At 31.6% G+C, this 22,248-nt stretch overlaps 1 protein-coding gene across 6 annotated transcripts in view; it reads right to left on the reverse strand.

Moving 5' to 3' along the window:
- Window positions 1-4,775: 4,775 nt before the first annotated feature.
- The window catches only part of LOC132741669 (protein mono-ADP-ribosyltransferase PARP14-like), a 75,998-nt gene continuing 58,525 nt past the window's right edge, over window positions 4,776-22,248 (reverse strand). For 5 of the 6 annotated variants that reach the window (XM_060729929.1, XM_060729903.1, XM_060729923.1 and 2 more), the window contains exons 25-26: window positions 21,576-21,753; window positions 14,737-19,719 (exon numbers count right to left, since the gene is read on the reverse strand). In XM_060729929.1, the coding sequence (XP_060585912.1) occupies window positions 19,430-19,719; window positions 21,576-21,753 (468 nt within the window). In that variant the 3' untranslated portion in view covers window positions 14,737-19,429. Of the gene's footprint in view, window positions 9,678-12,324; window positions 12,503-14,736; window positions 19,720-21,575; window positions 21,754-22,248 lie in introns of those variants that run through there. The other variant, XM_060729910.1, reaches the window with a different exon arrangement.

The following is a 22,248-nucleotide window of genomic DNA, read 5'->3' on the forward strand; positions in this document are numbered from 1 at the left end:
ATCAATACCTGTGGCCTTCTTACCATCCACACTGTGCAGAAGCTTATGCACTTCCTGAGATGTAACAGGTTTAAATACAAAATTATTATTGCTTTGGATTTTATCAGAGATAGCCTGTACACTAGGGTGTTGTTCATTAATCATTATATCACTGTTGATACCAATATTTTGAGCTATATTAACATAAAAATGTAACATTATGTCTCATTCTAGTCACCTATTTGTAAAGTCATTCATATATAGGTATCTCTAATCTTATTTTTGTATTTATCATGCAAATTATTTTGTCTCAAGCTTTATTTACACATCTGTATTATTTTTTTGCTAATGCTCATTTGTTTGTGAAATTTTACTGTTTATAAAACTGATGTCCATATGGGCCTAGTTGAAATAAAAAACGTGAAACTTGAAACATATAGAAACAAACTTTTTAAAGATGGGCTATACACTATAATAAGATCTTATATATACATAATAAAGACAGATTATGTAAAATATTTGATTATGTGACTAGCGCCTGTGCATAAATTGGGTATTTCTATGCCATGTTTGTATTATTATTTGTTGTATTGTTTGTTTGTTCACTCTTATGCCCTTAAGGACCATGAGTTTTTGTTTACAATTAAATTTAAAAAAAAGAAATAAATAAATAAAAGGAAAACTCTGACAATAGCTGGTATAGCAGATATGACGAAATAGACATATAGTTTGATTAAACTCACTGGCATCAATGAAGGTCCATCAATGAACTGATAAAAATGGTACATAATTAATTGACTTGAAGTCTTGTATACATTAAGAATTAAATTTTTTTAGTTACTAGCAATTTGAATAAAATATAAAAGTATCTTACGATGGTAGTTCATTGAAGTTTTAAATTTCGTTTTGTGACACCCTTTTTGTATGTATATATGAAAAATAAAAATTAAAAACCAAAAATTCAAATCTTTACTTTCTTTCTTAAGATGTACACCGAAGAGAAAGTCAGAAAATGGAATAAAATGGTGAAAATGTAAGTAAGTTTTAATATAGTTTAATTGGGGTTTATTTAATTGTTGTTTATATAATGGATCAGAAAATAAGTGAATGGATATCAAAAGGATTGACCTTAGCTATATAGTTCAATGTACGTGTGCTGGATTTTGTCCAATTTTAAAAAGATTTACCTATTTCAGCAAAAATGGATCATTTGATTATGGTTTTCTTTGCATCTTCATATCTCATCAATGATACGTCTATTTCAGAATAATCATTGCATATGACTTTATCCCAGTCACATAACCGTTTTTGGCATATAAATTTCCTATTAAAGGTATTCTACCTCCACAACTACACTTAAAGCAACACTTGTCATTTGTGTAATAATGATTGGGAACTGACCAATGGTCATAACTCTAGCCTGGACTTTGTCAAGAGTCATAACCCTTATAATGAGGTTAGTTTATTTGTGTCTAGAACTGTTGTGAATATTAATTTGAAACCAGGGTATGTAATAAAAATATTCCTGTTGAAACATAACTCGATCTCTGACATATAGATTCTTGTTGGTCACTATCCACGTCACTTTTAAAACCCCTGCATACATTTTCACTGAATTATTCCCCTTTATAAACTTAACAAAATTCTGCTTTGTTAAGACTGTTTCTTTGCTAATTAAACATGACTTTGTTAAGTTAAATATCTACTGCCTGTATATTTAATAAAAATTATTGTGCCAATTTTGAAAATGAATAATCCATAAATACTTGTTTGTGTGAAGTATGTTTATATGAAGAGCAAATGTAGCATGCACACAATCATTGATAAACCTAATAAAAACATACTTTAGATCAGGTCTCGACACTAACTTTTTCAGCAGGCGGTATGCCGGACCACTGGATCCAAAATTCAGGTGGTCCTTTCTGAACAAAGGTGGTCTATCTTTTTTTTACTCATTTGTTTTTAAGGAAACTCCAGATTTAGAAGAACTACACTTAAAATTGGTGACAGAGACATATTTATTATTTATAACAACTGAAGAAAACATGTATAATTTCTATCTCAATTTAAGATCAGATAGTAAGTCATTGTAATCCTATTAAGTATTTATTATCTCAGTGAAAAATACATGACAGTACTCATACTTCGGTTAAGTGACTTCTTCCGCAACTCAAGTTAATGAATAGTGAAACCATTTGTGTATGACTTAATTATTTCCTTACTGTTATTCAAATACTCATTACTGTTTCCTGGTACATCTGATAAGAATAATAATTGCTTTTTATATATTAACATTTTTAATTCAACTATTAAGTTATTATTTTCTTGTCTTTTAAACAATGAAATATTATTGATAAACAGAAAAATTCCTACATTATGATTGAGCTTATCTTCCTCACAGATTTATTATACATGCTTGTTTGTTGAAATTTATTTATTTTTGACAAAGTATTTATAACCTTTTAAAGTACTTTAAATAAGAAAAAATGGATCTCCGATTGTTTAAAAAAGTAGCCAAAGATTACTAGATATTTAATTTTTCCTTTGCCTTTGTTTGCACCATTATTCATGTGTTTATCGGATATCCCATAGTGATACGATGTTATAAATTCAATGCAGTACAAGAGACATTTGAATGAACTTTATACTTTAATTATTAAAATAATTTTCTACTTTTTTAACTACACTGTTAGCGAGTTAATAAAAGGTTATGGATGTCTTAAGATCTTTTTGAACTTATGAGATGAATGAACATATACCTGTACATCGGAGAAATGGTTTAAAACGACAATTATAGAACACGTTTTTCGACCAAATAACCATTCTCCTAGATGAGCCCTGCACCATTTAGAAAATTCAAGTGGTCTAACGGACCAGTTGCCTGTAAAATTAGGTGATCCTTGAAAAAATCAGGTGGTCTCGGACCAATGGACCACCGCTAATGTCGAGGCCTGCTTTAGATACAATTGACCAAGCAATATATTTTTTATCGAAAAATTTTATTTTGTTTTCATACATGTATACAGTATTTGTGAGTCTTAAAAATAGAAACACAATCTACATGTTATATACAACTCTTTCAAGAATTGACCAAACGATAATTGAAACGACAGTTTTATCTGTATAAAAATATCTAATTTAAAAAATAGCTGTATATCCTTTAACATTAAATCCTGGAAATTGAATTGCTGGTGACTTTAAAAAAATTATTTGACAAAAGTCTTTAGCTCACTTCATTGGCATATGGAGTTGTGTATCTTCACGTTTTCATTCATTTTGATTATAGTTTTAATTTTACGCGAAAAATTAAAATATAGATGAATTTTATTTTGCAAATTCATGCAGTTGGATGTTGCGGAATACTTACTATTGGTAGGATGAGCCTGGTGTTAAATATTTCATAATATAGTTCGAAGCATTCAATTAGTTATTAATCACCTTCCGCATAGCAGAAAGGGGATTGTAGGAATGGCCTCCGTCTGTCCGTCCGTTACACTTTTGTGCCCACTCCATAACTTTTAAAGTGATCATCATAATGAGACGATGTATAGAGCACAATTTGCTATATCCAAGGTCAAGGTCACACTTAAAGGTCAAATTTTTTAAAATGTTTTCATTTCATAAAAAAGTCTACATTTCATAACCGCTGAATTTTTTTTAAATAACTTGGCACAAGTGATCCATTATGAGACGATGTGCAGAGCAAAAAAATTGGGTTGCTACCCACAAGGTCAAGGTCACACTTAAATGTCAAATGTTAAAAAGTTTTCATTTCATAATAAAAAGTCTACATTTCGTGTCTGCTCAATAACTTTTTAACCGCTGAACATTTTTTGAAATTACTTGGCACAAGAAATCACCATAATGCGACGATGTGCAATGCACAAAAATTGGGTTGTTAACCCCAAGGTCAAGGTCACACTTAAATGTCAAATGTTAAAAAGTTTTCATTTCATAATAAAAAATCTACATTTGGTGTCCGCTCTATAACTTGTAAACCGTTGAACATTTTTAGAAATTACTTGGCATAAGAAATCACCATAATGAGACGATGTGCAGAGCACAACAATTTTGTATGGAACTTGAATTTATGCCTAACCATAATGTATACACGAGCTCGTAAGGTCATAGAACAAATACATCGTCGTTTTAACGCATGTTTTTGTGGCAAGTACGAGTCATGTTGAGGTAGGCACAATCTTTTGTAAACACTATTTCTTCGAAGTCTGTATTTTTTTGTGAATTGTGTTGTGCTAGATTAACGATAAATTGTTTCAGAAATTCGATGGAGTACTTAAACAATTGGAATAATTTTGCAATGCCAAGCAGTAAGATATTTTGTAAGCTATTACCTGCAATTTGGTTATCCCGCCATTAATATTTTGTCCAGAAATATACGGTGTCTCGGTCAGAAGTATAATATTTTGACGTTGCGCGGAAATTTGTGGTAAACGCCCCATCACCGTGTAAAAGGTCAAGAAGTACACATTCATGTTCACAGCGGAAGGGGATTTAGCTGTCCGTCAGATTGCCTTGTGTATTAACCAATAACCTGTTGGAACCAAACTTGGTGAGTCTTTGCCACAATTATATACCCAGCTCAGCCTTGCATATCCATACAGTATGATTAGGCAAAAGATACTGGCTGACAAACTTCAAATTTTTGTCTCTCTACATTTGATAATGGACAGCTCCAAAAATAAAAGCTAGACATGTCCATTTAAGAAATTCACCAACTTATGGGTTAACTACTATCATTATACAAATTATGGAAGCATAATCAAGAAACATCAAAATGTTTTATATAACTTTATTTTTAGATTAGAATGTATTAAGTACAAGCAAGGCAAATTGAAAATCAAAATTTTTGATAAGTTGGGCAAAAAGATGCCATTTTGGTGTGGAGTATACACAGTGTATAATTTATGGTAAAATTGTTGGTGTTTTTTTTATCTTAATTTCTTATTTTTGCAACCAAATTGACTTCTTTTAAATGGTATTAAGTACCCATATTCCGTTGTTCAACCAATGGAAAGGCTTTATTGAAACAGCCCTGATTTTATGACATTGATTGACCAAAAATGATATTTAAACATTGTGTATGTAAATATAAAAATTATACACCTTATTGGTATCTTACCGCCCAACACATCATAATAAGTTTATGTATAAAAATAATTATGTGCATATACAGAAATCAAAGGTAATCATACATTGTATATCAACAACTAACAAAGTAACAAGTGGAACAGCCAAATGTCATCTGTGTCCTCTCTGAACATGTACATGTATATACATGTATATCAAAACAAGGCTTAAATCATAGACCAATCACTAATTAAGCACTTATTATTAGTAATTATAAAGAACAGTTTACATTGTATATAAATAAGATTAGCTTAAAATATAGCCTGAAAAGAGATATTTTAAACAAGGTGATGATGTATTCTTAAGCACTAAAAACAGCTGAAAAAACAAAGATGTCTGAATGATTATGCATCCCCCTGGATTACTGTGCAGTGACAATATGGTGTTACTGTTGTTAAGTTGAAATCATCACAGAAATCATGGAGGAACAATAAAGGTGTTAAGGATATAAATAAGAAATCAAAAGCGCAGAGTCAACATTGCAATTCTAGGTGTGACCTTCAACTTCCAAAAGATATGCCTAAAAACAACAGATTCTACTCAGAAAGGTCAATCATCATATAAAAATTGAAGGCTTAAAGTTTGAAGACTTTGTGTCAAAATTATTAAAATTACTGCAGTTCATGGGTAGAAAGGATCTTACTATTCAAGGCCAAAGTGACTGAGGGGAAACAGTCATCAAGTTCAAGGAAACGGTAACTTTTATCGTCCAAATATGTAAAATGTCTTTCAATCAATATGAGTATTCATCTTATGAAGTCTGCACTCAGAGTGAAAACAAAGTAGTCTACAAACTGACTAATATATGGAAGATCATTAATCTTCTTCTAAAGAGTGTATAATCGCATGAAAAACAATACTAGGCTCAACAAATAATATTTGACATTAAGTTAACAAAAAATTAGCAAGTTCAAAAAGAACAAATCAAACTGGAACGGCCCTGTTGTTAATGATAGTTGTTATAGACAATGTAAGAATTACAAGCTAAAGAGAAGAAAAAACACACACATGCAAGAAAACAAAAAACAAGATACTGTTATAAAAGTGTTGACTTATGCCTTTCCAACAATAGAGGACATAGCTATCGTGAAGTTTGTTACATTATATAATCTGTGAATATGGAAAATAAAGGTTTACGACTATACATCAAAAGACACTAAATGATAGAATACAACAATTAAAAGAAGGGACATACTTTAGAATGGACAAATGATAGAGTCAGTGACTTATGGTCAAAAATATTTAAACCTACAACACCTGACAGAATAGCGTATTATTTCGATATAGTGTCGCAAACTCCTCACAGTGATTACCTCCCTTGTTTTTTTTTACAAGTTCTAGGGGTTCAAAAAAGTTAACTTTAATAAAACTGTGTATCATAACACAGTAAAGATAAAAGTGAGGAGAAGTTGGGGGAAATATATTGGAAGTTGCGTACAAATTTCAATACTGAATAAATATTGAAATAAAGAATATTGGAAAACAATTTGATTATACATCAGAATGAACTAGAATAAATTACGAATCAAACTGCACCCATTTACTTCTGTCCAATTTTGTTTTAATATATTCCTGTACTTTTGAAGGGTTTTCAATATAAATTCAACATCTTTTTGACAATATTAGACATATTTTTTCTATCAAATTTCAATTCTATATGTCGTATTCGACCATTTGTCTTATCTTTTAATTGTAGTATTATACCAAATGTCTTTTGACGTAATTTTGTGCACCTAAAATAACAGAGGTCATCAGAATCTATAATCTGAGCATAATGTTTTGTAGTTAATACGTGTGACTTTATGATACGATAATTCATCATTACTTTATATATACGTATATATGTCATAGACTATCCTATTTCTACTAATGAAAAATAGTATAATCAGTATAAAAACAGCAAAATAATGCTATCTAAAAGTTAGATAGCATAATGTTTTTGCCTGACATGTATACAAAATAAAGTATTGACATTTCATCATAAACTCTACCAGTGGTTCTCCATCATAGTTTGTCACAGAAGATCTCCAATTAAAATTCTGTCTATGCCAATCATATTCATAAAGAACAATAAATGTATGTATAGATTTGATTCATGTTACACCTTATTGTTTCCATTTAACGCCCCAGGGGCTTGCATGTTATCAAAAATGGGGTGCTCATAAGAACTGTAAAAATGTGTTTTAAAAAAAAGTTTATTAAAAATACAATTCAATTATTCATTTAAGAAATAACATTGGCCTAAGAGGTGTATATCGGCTATTTAACACTGGTTTAGAGTTTTGATGGGTAGGAATTGACCAGAAAGGCCGCAGGCCTGAGTGGTTTAAATTTTGTCCCATCAAAACGACAAAACCGGTGTTAAATAGCCGATATACACCTCTCCGGCCGATGTTATTTCGATTCTAACACGATAAAATAAGGAAAATCACTTATGTTATTTTTCAAGCAGAAATAACTTCCGGTGCGGATTTTCGTATAATGCTGTTCGATTTTCGCACCCTACTGTTGCCCAGATATAGAAATTATAAAACAAAATAAATAATAAGGAAAAAACGTTATTTTATCAAGTTTTCAGCAATAAAAACTTTCGTCGTATTGTGTTTACATCAGTGCCCCATTTATCATTCTTTTATGTATGAAATAACGTCAGCTTGTTTATGAATGAGTTGTTTACTTAGGATGACGTCAGATTGGCGCCGTTTTGTCAAAATATTTATGAACTGAGATATTATTTCGATATTTTATGAAAAGAAAACATTATACGAACTGAAAATATAAATAAAATGCTTTTTATTGTTGCTTTAAAATGCTTTGTAAACTATACAATCGAGGGTGAAAACATAACAGTGCATACATACAAGTAGTCCCTAACCGGTGTTTATTGGCAGTTTAACACCAGTTTTTTTCCTTCTTTGTCTATAGTGACAAAATCACATGAGTGTTAGAATGTGTTATAAATCTACAAGATAAGATTGTTTTCTTGTACCAAATGTGGTAGGGGCACTAATTAGAGAGGAAGCTTTAAATGAAAACAATACAATAAGTTATTATCCATGATAGCAGCATGCAACCAGTCAAGCAAGCACATGTTCAATACAGAGTTTTCTGAAAGTAATGTTTCAATCCACAATCTTACATTCTACAACTTTAAAAAAAATGATTATTATTATTTTAGCATTTATCTTCTTAAACTTCATTATTTACATTTTAATCACTTTTTCAACAGGCATCTGATTTTTAATCAATAGAATTTGAGTATTATCATTGTAAGTTAAACAGCTTTGTTCATAACTTGGACATACAATAACTTCATACTTTGTCACAGTTTAAAACTAACATAATTTATGATCTTTAAATAACAAAATTCACTTGTTTATAATGGAGCAAACCTTTCCAACATGTACAATTCAGATTCTCAAGAAACAATTTTAAAATTACATTTATGATACACAATGACAGTGTTGTTTTCCCTTTTCTTTAGACAAAATAAAAAAGGAACCATGGGGAAAAAATAAACTTAGTTTACCCAAAATATTTTCAAATTTTCCTCATTTTGTTAAAACTTATTTTTTGCTTTAAAATTCCATAAATGATATATAATGTCTATTCAAAAATTTACAGACAATTTCTACAATCTTTTAACAATTTCTAAGATAGTTTTTCAAATTAATATTTGCATTTTTATTTCATTCTAACACTTTTTGAACATTGTAAAAGTTGCTTGTATTATAAGTCAATCACAAGATAAAATTAATCCTTAGAATGTAAATTATTTCATCTAGGAATTCTGCACATACAAACTTATTACATTGTATAATGAATAAAAAAAAAATCACAAATAATTTTGTTATTAAATTCAGGAAACATTATAATTATGATAACTAAACAGGTTTCCCCACTCTGATTGTAACACACATATGAAACATAATCATTCTTATCAATATTAATTTGACTGTATATTAAAGTGTAATAAAAGCAATTTATTTCTATTTTTTCTGAAAGTCTCTATAGACACATGTTAAATAATAAACTTGTTTCCTTCTGTTAAGTATAATACTAAAAACACTAAATAAAGCACAAAGTCAAACAGTAAGGTTTCCTTTCTCTTTACATTTCGAAAAACATTCTACTGAAAACATTTAATATCATCAAATGATTTCATATTCATCTCCTTGATATTTATATATTACATTATCATATTGTTTAATAGAAACCTATTTAAATTTCACACTCAAATTGTTTGTTGTAGATTTTACATTGTTATTTAAATGAAACCAGATACTCTGGATAAGCCTGAGTATCGTGGAATATAATAAACATTGCTGGTGAATTTATATTATTAGCCACCGAATCATACAAAGCAGTGTTTCCTGCTCCACCTTTGCTAGGTGGTACACGCATTCCCGACCTGCCTTGAGTAAATTCCCCTGTTAACACCCTGCAGTAATACAATCTCTTTATGCCTGCCGGATCTGGACGAGAATACTGAGTCTGGCAAGAATAATTTGCATTGACTGCAAAATATACACCATCTCCATATGCAGTGGCTGCAATTATAATGAAAATGAAACAGTTTTTCTCTATTGAAAGTTTTTAACAAAACAATCACTAAGCTCTATTGAAAGTTTTCAACAGAAGTTTAAAACAAAACAATTTAATCTCTAAGGTAACAGTCTGACTATGACTGTCATGTTAACAAGAGCTGTCAGTAGGACAGCAACGCTCGACTATTCTTAGTGCTTGATAGTAAAAAAAATTCTTGATACAGTTACCTCCTCCTGTTTACAGGTTGGGGTCATGATGTTGAACAAGTGTGCAAAGTTTCAAAGCCATATGTCAATGGACTTTGAAAATATTTGAACTATTACAAAAACTTTAACGTAAATTCTAAGTCGAAAAAGGGGCATAATTCTGTCAAAATGCTTGATAGAGTTACCTCCTCCTGTCTACAGGTTAGGGTCATGATGGTGAACAAGTGTGCAAAGTTTCAAAGCCATATGTCTATGGACTTTGAAAATATTTGAACTATTACAAAAACTTTAACGTAAATTCTAAGTCGGAAAAGGGCATAATTCTGTCAAAATGCTTGATAGAGTTACCTTCTCCTGTCTACAGGTTGGGGTCATGATGTGAACAAGTGTGCAAAGTTTCAAAGCCATATGTCAATGGACTTTGAAAATATTTGAACTATTACAAAAACTTTAACGTAAATTCTAAGTCGAAAAAGGGGCATAATTCTGTCAAAATGCTTGATAGAGTTACCTCCTCCTGTTTACAGGTTGGGGTCATGATGTTGAACAAGTGTGCAAAAGTTTCAAAGCCATATGTCAATGGACTTTGAAAATATTTGAACTATTACAAAAACTTTAACAGTAAATTCTAAGTCGAAAAAGGGCATAATTCTGTCAAAATGCTTGATAGAGTTACCTCCTCCTGTCTACAGGTTAGGGTCATGATGGTGAACAAGTGTGGCAAAGTTTCAAAGCCATATGTCTATGGACTTTGAAATATTTGAACTATTACAAAAACTTTAACGTAAATTCTAAGTCGAAAAAGGGGCATAATTCTGTCAAAATGCTTGATAGAGTTACCTTCTCCTGTCTACAGGTTGGGGTCATGATGGTGAACAAGTGTGCAAAGTTTCAAAGCCATATGTCAATGGACTTTGAAAATATTTGAACTATTACAAAAACTTTAACATAAGTGGTTACGCCGACGCCGACGCTTGGGTGACTGCAATAGCTCTACTTATTCTTATCGAATAGTCGAGCTAAAAATGGCAGCATTAATATACTTTGTATATAATCCAATAGTAGTTTATCTAACATCAAAGTTTAACTTGTGATATAAAAGTTCTTCTTTTTCTTATTAGATATGGTATGTGCTCTAAAGTTTTATATGATAATATACAACTGTATACTTCTAGTGTTTACGTTTTCTGACTTCAAAGGTCAGTTGTCTCTACTCAGGAGTCACAGTTAAGCTTAACAAGAGCTGTTGGTAGGACAGCAACGCTAGACTATCCTTAGTGCTTGATAGTAAAAAACCCTTATAATGCAAAATTTTCTAAGTTAACAAAAGGGAATTTTTTTTCCTTTAAATCCATGTTACAGATATAGGCCCAATGAGAGAGTCCTATTATGCTCTCAAAGAAGAGTATAAAATTTTAACTTGTTTTAAAGCCTGATGTCAATAGAATATGAAAATATCTGAGGTAGTATGCAAACTTAAATGTAAATTCTAAGTTAAAAAAGGTAAAAAAGGGGCATTATTCTGCCAAATGCTTCATAGAGTTACCACCACCTGTCTACAGGTTGGGGTCAACATTAGGATGGTGAACAAATGTGCAAAGTTTCAAAGTCATATGTCAATGGACTTTGAAAATATTTGAGATGTTACAAAAACTTTAACATAACCCCTTTTTCGTTGTCCGTGCGTATTTATTGCTTCGTTAAAAATTGCGCTCAAGTTTCTAAAAAAAAAGGTGAGTCAACAGCCACTGTGTGGAAACCGAAGTCGAAAAGGGGCATAATTCTGTCAGAATGCTTGATACAGTTACCCCCTCCTGTCTACATGTTGGGGTCATAATGGTGAACAAGTGTGCAAAGTTTCAAAGCCATATGTCAATGGACTTTGAAAATATTTGAGGTATTACAAAAACTTTAACGTAAATTATGTCCAAAAAGGGGCATAATTCTGTCAAAATGCTTAATACAGTTACCTCCACCGGTCTACATGTTTGGGTCATAATGGTGAAAAAGTGTGCAAAGTTTCAAAGCCATATGTCTATGGACTTTGAAAATATTTGAGGTATTCCAAAAACTTTAACGTAAATTCTGTTGAAAAAGGGGCATAATTCTGTCAAAATGCTTAATACAGTTACCCCCTCTTGTATACAGGTTGGGGTCATGAAGGTGAACAAGTGTGCAAAGTTTCAAAGCCATATGTCAATGGACTTTGAACATATTTGAGGTATTACAAAAACATTAACATAAGTGGTTACGCCGGCGACAGGTGACAATAGCTTTTCTCAGTCTTATCGAATAGTCAAGCTAAAAATGCACAAAGGGGCACCTGAGGTTTTCCTCCAATGATTAAGCTGGAAAGATGCTGCATAACCTTTTGTTGAGGGTAATTGTTACTTAAAAATCTAATAAAACAATTAAATAAACAATTAGGTATACTTAAACATACCATTTTTACCACAATAACTCCTGTTAAATCCATGAGCGTTGATATTGTCAACTGTTTCCGCTGCTGTACCATGCCATAACAATCTCTCATTTGTTGTATTAGGTGGATTCTGATCTTCCAGTTGTTTTTTCTTTGCCTCGTACTGTGACCATAATGTCCTGTTCTGAATACGCTCAATCTGTAAAATCAAAATGTCATCACAAATTAAAGAAACATTATACAATGTCTTTGATTTTTTTAATTACATCTTTTAAGCTATGCAGATGTTCTTTTTATGTCAAACAAATGAATGAATGAAAATGCCATACATCATTCAAATTATAAGGCAATGCAAATACGATTTGCTTGATTAATACAATTGCTTCAGAACAACTTTGAAGTAATGTCAACATTTGATTTCTTACAAGTTGATTTAAGAATAAGACAATTAATTGGAACATTCCAACCATTATGGCCTCATTACCTATGAAGACCATTTATTTTGTGGAGACAAGCTCAGGCAATGTTAATGTTTTAAGTCTCAATATATACTCATGGGTTCACGATAGGAAATTATATGCTTTTTCATTGAATATAAATAACCATTGTATTGCCTCAGAGACATCGATCTATATCTCTGATTGCCTGAAAGATGTTTCCAATTAAAACATAATATAATATTGTATTTGACAAGTAATTTCTTTTGTCTCAAAAAGCCCACCCTGAAACATCAGATGTGGCAAGCTTCATTGTTGTAAAGAGTTATTACACTGCTCTCTAATATCACGGCTTTAATAACAAGCCATAAAGGGCCATAACTGCTAATATCATGGCTTTAATTGCTAATATCACGGCTTTAATTACAAGCCATAAAGGGCCATAACTGCTAATATCATGGCTTTAATTAAAAGCCATAAAGGGCTATAACTGCTATTATCACGGCTTTAATTACAAGCCATAAAGGGCTATAACTGCTACTATCATGGCTTTAATTACAAGCCATAGAGGGTCATTACTGCTAAATATCATGGCTTTAATTACAAGCCATAAAAGGCTATAACTGCTATTATCAACGGCTGTATTAGCAAGCCTTAAAGGGCTATAACTGCTAATATCATGGCTTTAATTAAAAGCCATAGAAGGGCTATAACTGCCTATAATCACGGCTGTAATTACAAGCCATAAAGGGCCATAACTGCTAATATTATGGCTTTAATTACCAAGCCATAAAGGCCATAACTGCTTTTATCACGGCTTGTAATTACAAGCCATAAAGGGCTATAACTGCTAATATCAGAGCTTTAATTACAATCCATAAAGGGCCATAACTGCTAATATCATGGCTTTAATTACAAGCCATAAAGGGCTATAACTGCTATTATCACGGCTTTAATTACAAGCCATAAAGGGCTGTAACTGTTATTATCACGGCTTTAATTACAAGCCATAAAGGGCTATAACTGCTTATATCATGGCTTTAATTACAAGCCATCATAAAGGGCTATAACTGCCAATATCACGGCTATAATTACAAGCCATAAAGGGCTATAACTGCTAATATCACAGCTTTCATAACAAGCCATAAAGGGCCATAACTGCTAATATCATGGATTTAATTACAAGCCATTAAGGGCTATAACTGCTTATATCATGGCTTTAATTACAACCCATAAAGGGCTATAATTGCTAATATCATGGCTTTAATTACAAGCCATAAAGGGCCATAACTGCTAATATCATGGCTTTAATTACAAGCCATAAAGGGCCATAACTGCTAATATCATGGCTTTTAAATTACAAGCCATAAAGGGCTATAACTGCTTATATCATGGCTTTAATTACAAGCCATAAAGGGCTGTAACTGCTTATATCATGGCTTTAATTACAAGCCATAAAGGGCCATAACTGCTTATATCATGGCTTTAATTACAAGTCATAGAGAGCCATTATATCACTCATAACAGTTTACAAGAAGATAACAAAGTTGCCCAATAATTGTTTTCTCTGTAGACATATAACATGTATAATGAAACACAATCTTGCTACCCTACAGACCTTGGTTACGTTTCATAGAGTCTTAAATAAAGCCCTTACATATCTGGATAAGCTGATCATTAGACTCTTTCATCAATCTTGATGATAATAATAATAATGAAGAAAGATATTTTCAAGTGTCCTTAGGTGAACTGATTTAAAGCGCTCTGGTGTTTTATTAATGAACTAACTTCTAAATTTATATTTCTTCAATACACATCATCGCCACTGACACATAATAATGCATCTGTTTCTTTGCCTAAATGCTGTCTTAAAATAGCCTCAGCTGATATTAAATCAATTCTGATTCACATACTTTAAACATATAACCACGAACAAGAATGTCATATCATCATGTTCAGATTCACATGCTTTAAACATATAACACAAACAAACAAATCAAATCATAATGTTTATTAATATTATATCATACATCACATCTATGACAGTTTTCTCTGTCGATCACTATAAACTGCTGAATTTAGTGCCAGTTTTATTTGCTAAACTATGATATACAAAAATCACTGAGACATTTTTTGATCCTTAAAGCTTAATACTTAATACAATTCACAAAGAGCACTGATATAAAATAGATTAAATTAATAGTATTATCAAACTTTCAAGCATCACTTACAGAACAAAGTTACATTATCAATTTTAGCTTCTATGAAATAACAACAAAATAAATTTATCATAATTCTGTATATAAAATAAATACACTATCTTTATTTGTAACAACAAATATACATGTATCTATACATATATTGCATATCAACATTAGATTCAAATATTTAAGAAGCCTAGTAGAGTCTTTTTTGCAATAATGCATAGACAAGTAGTAAGTTGATTATAATTCAATTATAATTAAGTCACAACATAACTTTAAAGGATATAAAATACTTATCAACTTTTACTGGCAGAGGCAGACCAAAAGGGTAATTTAATCATAACTATAAATATTGCAATGTATAATGCAATTAATAATTGTAACATTACTGGTCGGAGACCATCAACCGGACACTTTTGCAACATTTTTAACCAAGAGACCAAAAAATTTGACACAGTTCAGCTAGGTTCTTCTCCTAACTAACAAACTAGTTTGTTTATTTCTGATTGTATTGACACTTAATCTGAGGCTCGACAAACAGGGAATCAAAATTACCTAAATTGTCTACACTACAGTACCATGTGTCCGGACAGATATGTACATGACATGATTTATTTCAGATAAAAGCTTGGGTGTTTTTATTTTTTATTTTTAACATGATACACAATATTTCAGCAACAAATCCTGAAGTTTTGGATATTCTATTATTCACTCTGCAAATGATTATAGCTGGTATATGAGGTCAGGCATTGTTTTCTTGACCCCCAAATTTCAACGTCAATATTCTTGAAGTAGACATTAAAATATTACCATTGACGGAGGTTGAAATAATTTTATTTACTTAATTTTAAAAGAAACATGCACTTATTGTTGATAAAATAGTGACTGACAACCACTGAACAAAGAAAAAACTAAATCAAGCATTATCGGGGCCGTCCGGGTTTGGTGGTTGTCCGGTTTTGGTGGTCCCCAACCAGTACAGACAGAAGAGATAATTTAGCGAGAATCCCAAACCTATCATGGGCTTCTAAGAAAGCCACTGAATTAAATGCATTCAATGACTTTTGCCAGCTTAAATTCAACAGTGCTGAATGGCATTTTTAATAGGGACTCCACTGAGGTTTCTGGCATGAAGGGATCAATATATTTTTTTCAAGACTGATATTTTCTCTTGACCTCCAAAATTTCCAAAGATAATTAAATAATAATAAGTTTCATTGCGCAAATTTACCCCAAATTGAAAAGCATTGTAATGCTTTTCACTCAAATCCACTGGAAAAATTGCAAAAACAGTTGATTTACAAGTATACCAAGTATATTTTTATATTATCATCTATTGCAAAGTTTTCTATATTAAGTGCAAAGGTTGATTTATGACAGAATTTCGAATTTTTATGATATCAGGCTATATTTTAAGACTTTGGTGGAGTTCCTTTAAGTCTGTAACTTTTTTTTATCATAACTGGATGACCATTTTATTTAAAATTTGTGCATGATAAAATTGTATACACATAGGAGTACAGTGCATTAACTGAAGTGTGCAGGTAATAAAAGTTTGCTCTCAAGTAACTGCATTGTCTATTTAGACCAAAAAAAAAACAAGAGCTGACGGAAGACAGTATTGGCTCGACTATTCAAAAATTGTCACAAGGGTGTTTTATTGAGTATAATAATGCTAATTACCTATGAATACATAAAGTTGACCGAAAAGGTACAAAGGATTGTTATTAAGATGTTTTATCAAGTAAATCACTGCTTTATTATTATGAATGCATAAAAATGTCCCAAAAAAAAGGCACAAACTCTTTAGTAGTTATGGAGATAACAGCTTACAAGAAAAACTTTACCATGAATTTCTAAGTTATAAAAGGGGAGAAAAATCAGCCTAAATGCAAGATAGAATTATGGATCTTGGTCAGTGACCTACAATTATGATTCTAAATGCATAATATTATGTGAAGTTTTAAATAAGTATCTTTAATAGTTATTGAGATATGTAAAACTTGCATGTAAACATTAACCAAGAGACTAAGTAGAAAAGGGGAGATGAATCAGCCTAAATGCGAGTAGAGTTATGGAACTTGGTCAGTGACATACAATTATGACTCTCCAATTATGAATGACCGTAAGTACATGTGTAAAGTTTCAAGTAAATATCTTTGAAGACCTTTAACCAAAATTTCTAAGTTAAAAAGGGGCAGATAATTCTGCAAATATTGCAGGCAGAGTTATGCAATTTTGCAAACTGATGTACATTGTTACTATAAAAAAGTATTGTAAATTTCAATTGAATATCTCAAGCAATAATTGAGACAGGGCTGCAGATAACATGCATATTTGCGTTATTACCCAATTAAAATGTCTAAAAACCCAAAAGAAACAATAACTAAGGGTAAGAAAAAGTAAATGAATTCTTACTTATGCAAACTACATTTGAACTGGTGCGTAATGACGTAAATTATTACTCAACGCGTACATCAGGCAGATCATACTGTTTCAGACTGTTTTAACCTTTAAATTATATCAGGCAACTTGGAAATCTCCTAAGCCAATAAACCATAAAGCAAAGTAGTAAGTAGCTTTTTTATAACAATACAAAACCTACAACAGTCTACAATGAAGGTCAGAAATTTTGGGTAAAATACATGAACTCGTGCTTTATAACTCAAATTGGTTAGAAGGGGTAGGGTAAAAAATACAGAAATAACTCTAAGAAAATAGAAAAAACCAAATAGATCACAAAACAAAGGGTAATTACCCAATATGCACAAAATGTTATCTGTAGCCTTGATTGAGATACATGTATTTGACTTTACAAAAAAACTTTAACCAAGATTTCTAAGTTAAAAAGGGGCATAATTCTGTCAATATTGTAGGCAGAGTTATCCAACTTGTCAATCTGATGAACATTGTTACTATAAATAAGTATTGTAAGTTTCAATTGAATATCTCAAGCAATAATTGAGATATTTGACTTAACAAAAAAACTTTAACCAAAATTTCTAAGTTAAAAAGGGGCATAATTCTGTCAATATTGTAGGCAGAGTTATCTAACTTGTCAATCTGATGTACATTGTTACTATAAATAAGTATTGTAAGTTTCAATTGAGTATCTCAAGCAATAATTGAGATATTTGAATTTACAAAAAAATTTAACCAACGCAGACACAGACGCGAACGCTGACGTCGACTACAATAGCTCTCATATTCTTCGAATAGTCGAGCTAAAAAGGAAGCAAGCAACCTTATGAGTCTACAAACCATGTTTTATTGAAATTTTCATGTTTATTACATGTATCTGAAATCAAATGAAATTTAGCAAAAAATATAAGTTTTTACTACTAAGAATCAATTTTGGTATTTCATAAGTTTTCATGTTTACATGTTTACTGTTTACATGCTAGCATATTGGTTACATTTTTCCAGGGTTTACATATCATGATGACATGGAAAGTGTTTTGTTCAATGGGCTATATATAAAAGAGAATGAACATCAAATAGACTTCAGCCCTTTCATTCAAATCAGATAACCTTATGTTCCTTTCAATTCTCTTTACATTACCTATCTTTATAACTAAAAAAAATGCACTCATTAGCTGAAATAACAATAAAACAATTCATATTTGGGAAGGAAATAACATTAATGTCACATATAGCAAGTTTGACTGCAATTTACATTGTTTCTTTGGCTTTAAAGTTTATGTAACACTGAACAATTTAAATGTAGTGAGAGAATTTCTAGCTTTTATGATGGAGATGTCCCACCCTTAATTATTACAGGCATTAAAGGGCAGCCAAATAAAACCACCACACCACAATATCCTGGCTGGTTATCTTCCTCACAAAAAAAGAATCCCGGGTGGAATTTTAAACCACCGCAGTGAGGGCAAATGATTTCAAGTCGGAGACCTTTACCACTGAAACAAGTAGGGAACCAATTTGCAATTAAGAAGAAAATAAACGTTACATATACAGTATATATGAAGGAAATCTGTAAAAAATATTCAACATAATTACATATATTATCATGTAACAATTCATATAGATTACAGAATTTAAGCTGATGTAATATATATAGCAGAATTTTAAGTTGTATGATATTAAAGAAGGTCCTTAATACACTTAAATGTCATAATTATAGAATTGTATATCAATTTGTATTGATAAAAAGCAATAACAATTAAATTGGCAAGGAGCACTGATATAACTTAAATTAATAACTAACTTAATAATAAAATGTCACATCAATATACACATATTGATTTGTAATGATAAAGAAACTCACACAAAAATGTAACATTCAACAGTATCAACATTTTTATTCAAGGAACATACGGAAAAGTAAAATATTAAATAACAGTCTTATCAATTCTATTTATCGAAGGCACTGACACTAGTATGACACATATAACTAGTACGACACATATAACTAACTGTTCAATATTGATTGAAATATATCACTGTAATGTCATAAATAACAGTTATTTACTTTGGCTTAAAAGATATAAGATATTCCGGATAGGCTTGTGTGTCATGGAAAATAATAAACATCCCTGGGGTAGCTTGTCTGTCCACAACAGAGTCGAATATAGCAGTGCTACCAGTACCACCCTTTGTAGGTGCTACACGCATTCCTCTGGTACCCTGGGTAAATTCTCCAGTAAGTACACGGCAATAATACATCCTCTTTACACCACTTGCAGGCCGGGAATAAGTATCACTACATGAATAACTTGCATTGACAGCAAAGTAAACACCATCCCCAAAGACGGTTGCTGAAAATAGAAGAGAGACAGAATTTCAATATAATTTTTGATATCACTTTTTCCATTTTCTTTTTATTGGATGTTACATCTCACCAACAAAAAAGAACTTCAGTAAAACCACCGACATTCTATAAGCTAGTTTGATAGCTTCTCAACATGAAAGATTCCAAAGTCCCTTGCACGATTCAAACCCATAGTGGTAAGGGGTAAGTGGTTTGAAGCCAATGACCTTAACTACTCAGCCACAGACTTTTGACATTTTAACTTGGGGACGATATGCCGCTTTTCATGGAATGGCACTTACGTGTCAGATTGAAGGTTCCATGATAACCACCATATGAATACATCTGCAGATGTTTCAAAATTCGAAATTGTACCTGTTCATAGTAAATGTTGAATTCTGCTTAAGCCGGTGCTAGGGGGCGTGGACGGTAGTTTGCACTTAACAGTACCGTCCATGAACAGGCTCAATCAAACCGAGCCTGCAACATTTTCAATTATGCCGTGTTGGGCTTTCTTTAGAGATTCTTATTTTCTCTATTTTGAGTTCATATGAATTTAACTTAAAATTTGAAATTAAAAATGTTTGAAAATTATCAGCAAAATGGCATACAACTTCATTGCTTCATTAACAATATGAATTTTATTAATTTCACCATGAGCAAATTTTCCAGTTCTTCCGAAGTAAACATTTTATTTTAAAGCTACAAAAAATTTAAATTCCAGATGCGTTAACTTATATATGTATGAATGGATAATACTTGAATGGATAATACTTAAAACCTGTTAAGGATTTTTATTGGACCTTATAATGTCAACAATAAGATATCCAGACTACAACATATTTGGATTAAAGTTCAAAGACATTCCAGCACATAAGTTGTTGGTCACTGATACAATGCTAACAAAGGTCACAAATCTTCAATTTTTATATAAAAAGTAAGTAATTAGGCCATATTGTGTGTGTCTTTTTTACCCTGGCTGCATAATTCATTAAAGATATGAAGGGTTCAAGAAGGCAATGCTGCATGTCTAATATGCAATCCTTGGACATTGTAGTGTAACACTATATACATATCTATATAACTAAGAAAGTCTGGGGCTGACAATTTTGACAATAAGGACATGAATTATATAACCTTTGTAAGAGATTACAAGGTGATACTATATGCCAAATATCTATGCTCTTGGCATTGTAGTTTAGGTTAGAATTCATAAAGACTTTACAAGTCTGTATAAACTGACCAACTGGACATGATTTAAATAACTATTGTACAGGTCAAACAAGCAACTCTTCATGCCAAATACCTAAACCCTGAGCACTTGATTATTTACTACACAAGTCATCCCATCCCACAAATTTGAGCACTGGAGCATAATTGGTATCACTTTTGAGAGGCCTACAAGGCAAAACTACAACCATATAAATATGAGTTCTTGGCAGAAAGAGACAAAAGAAGAAAGTCAATGTAAATTAAATGAATCCCAAGGCTTTGCCAATCAATCTTGACCCTTAAGGGGCGTGATCTATGCAATTTTTTGTAGAATACCACAAGCTATAATAAAAACCTAAGCCCTGGTAAGGAGATTCTCAAAGTATTTATTTCTTAAGTCTATTTTTTAACCTCTGACCTACTTGTGTATCAGACAGGAACTGTTTATATAACTTCTGTAGAGGGCCACCAAAAGTAGGGCTAGATACTGCTGGATATCATAATACAAGTTATACTGCTAATTACCATCATAAACAAACACTTTTACTAAATGTTGTATACAGATCATGCAATCACACTTTATGCTCAAGTGAGTTAAAGAGGGAATAAAACACAGTTGAAAAATGATAATATGATTGATAAGGTACACACCATTTTTGCCACAATAACTCCTGTTAAATCCATGAGCATTGATTTTATCAACAGCTTCAACAGCAGTACCATGCCATAACAATCTCTCATTTGTTGTATTAGGTGGATTCTGATCCTCTAGTTGTTTTTTCTTTGCTGCATACTGTGACCATAAGGTCTTGTTCTGAATGCGCTCTATCTGTAAAAAACAACTGAATAAATAAACAAATCACCCAATCCAATTTTACAGTGACTCAACATAAGCAAGAGGGGTGTCGTGGCTCTGGATTGGTCACCTGAAATCCATTGCTAGAAAATGCTAAACAATTAAGCTGTAGGCATTCTAGTATCTGAGTAAAATAATTTCAATATTATTTTCTTAAACAAGGGCAACATTGATGCAATATACGCCCATCACAGAAGCTTTTGACAGAGATGTGGCCATTACAGATATGCATATAGGAAATATGCTCAAGGCAATATCTGGATATACTATCATTTCTAGTGATTTTTTTATCTGAACTTTGACCCCTTTGTGTGACCTTGACCTAATAGCTGCAGAGACCTTAATTTTGCGTGCAACACTCTACCTCACAATAGTGAACATTTGTGCCAAGTTACCATATAAGTGTTTTTTTCTGCGGGCTCCAAATTCTGCGTTTTTTTTCCAAATTTTGGCATGTTTCTTATTTCT

The sequence above is a fragment of the Ruditapes philippinarum genome, unplaced genomic scaffold (assembly GCF_026571515.1).
Source record: "Ruditapes philippinarum isolate M1 unplaced genomic scaffold, ASM2657151v2 ctg1713_1_1_1_1, whole genome shotgun sequence".
NCBI lineage: Eukaryota > Metazoa > Mollusca > Bivalvia > Venerida > Veneridae > Ruditapes > Ruditapes philippinarum.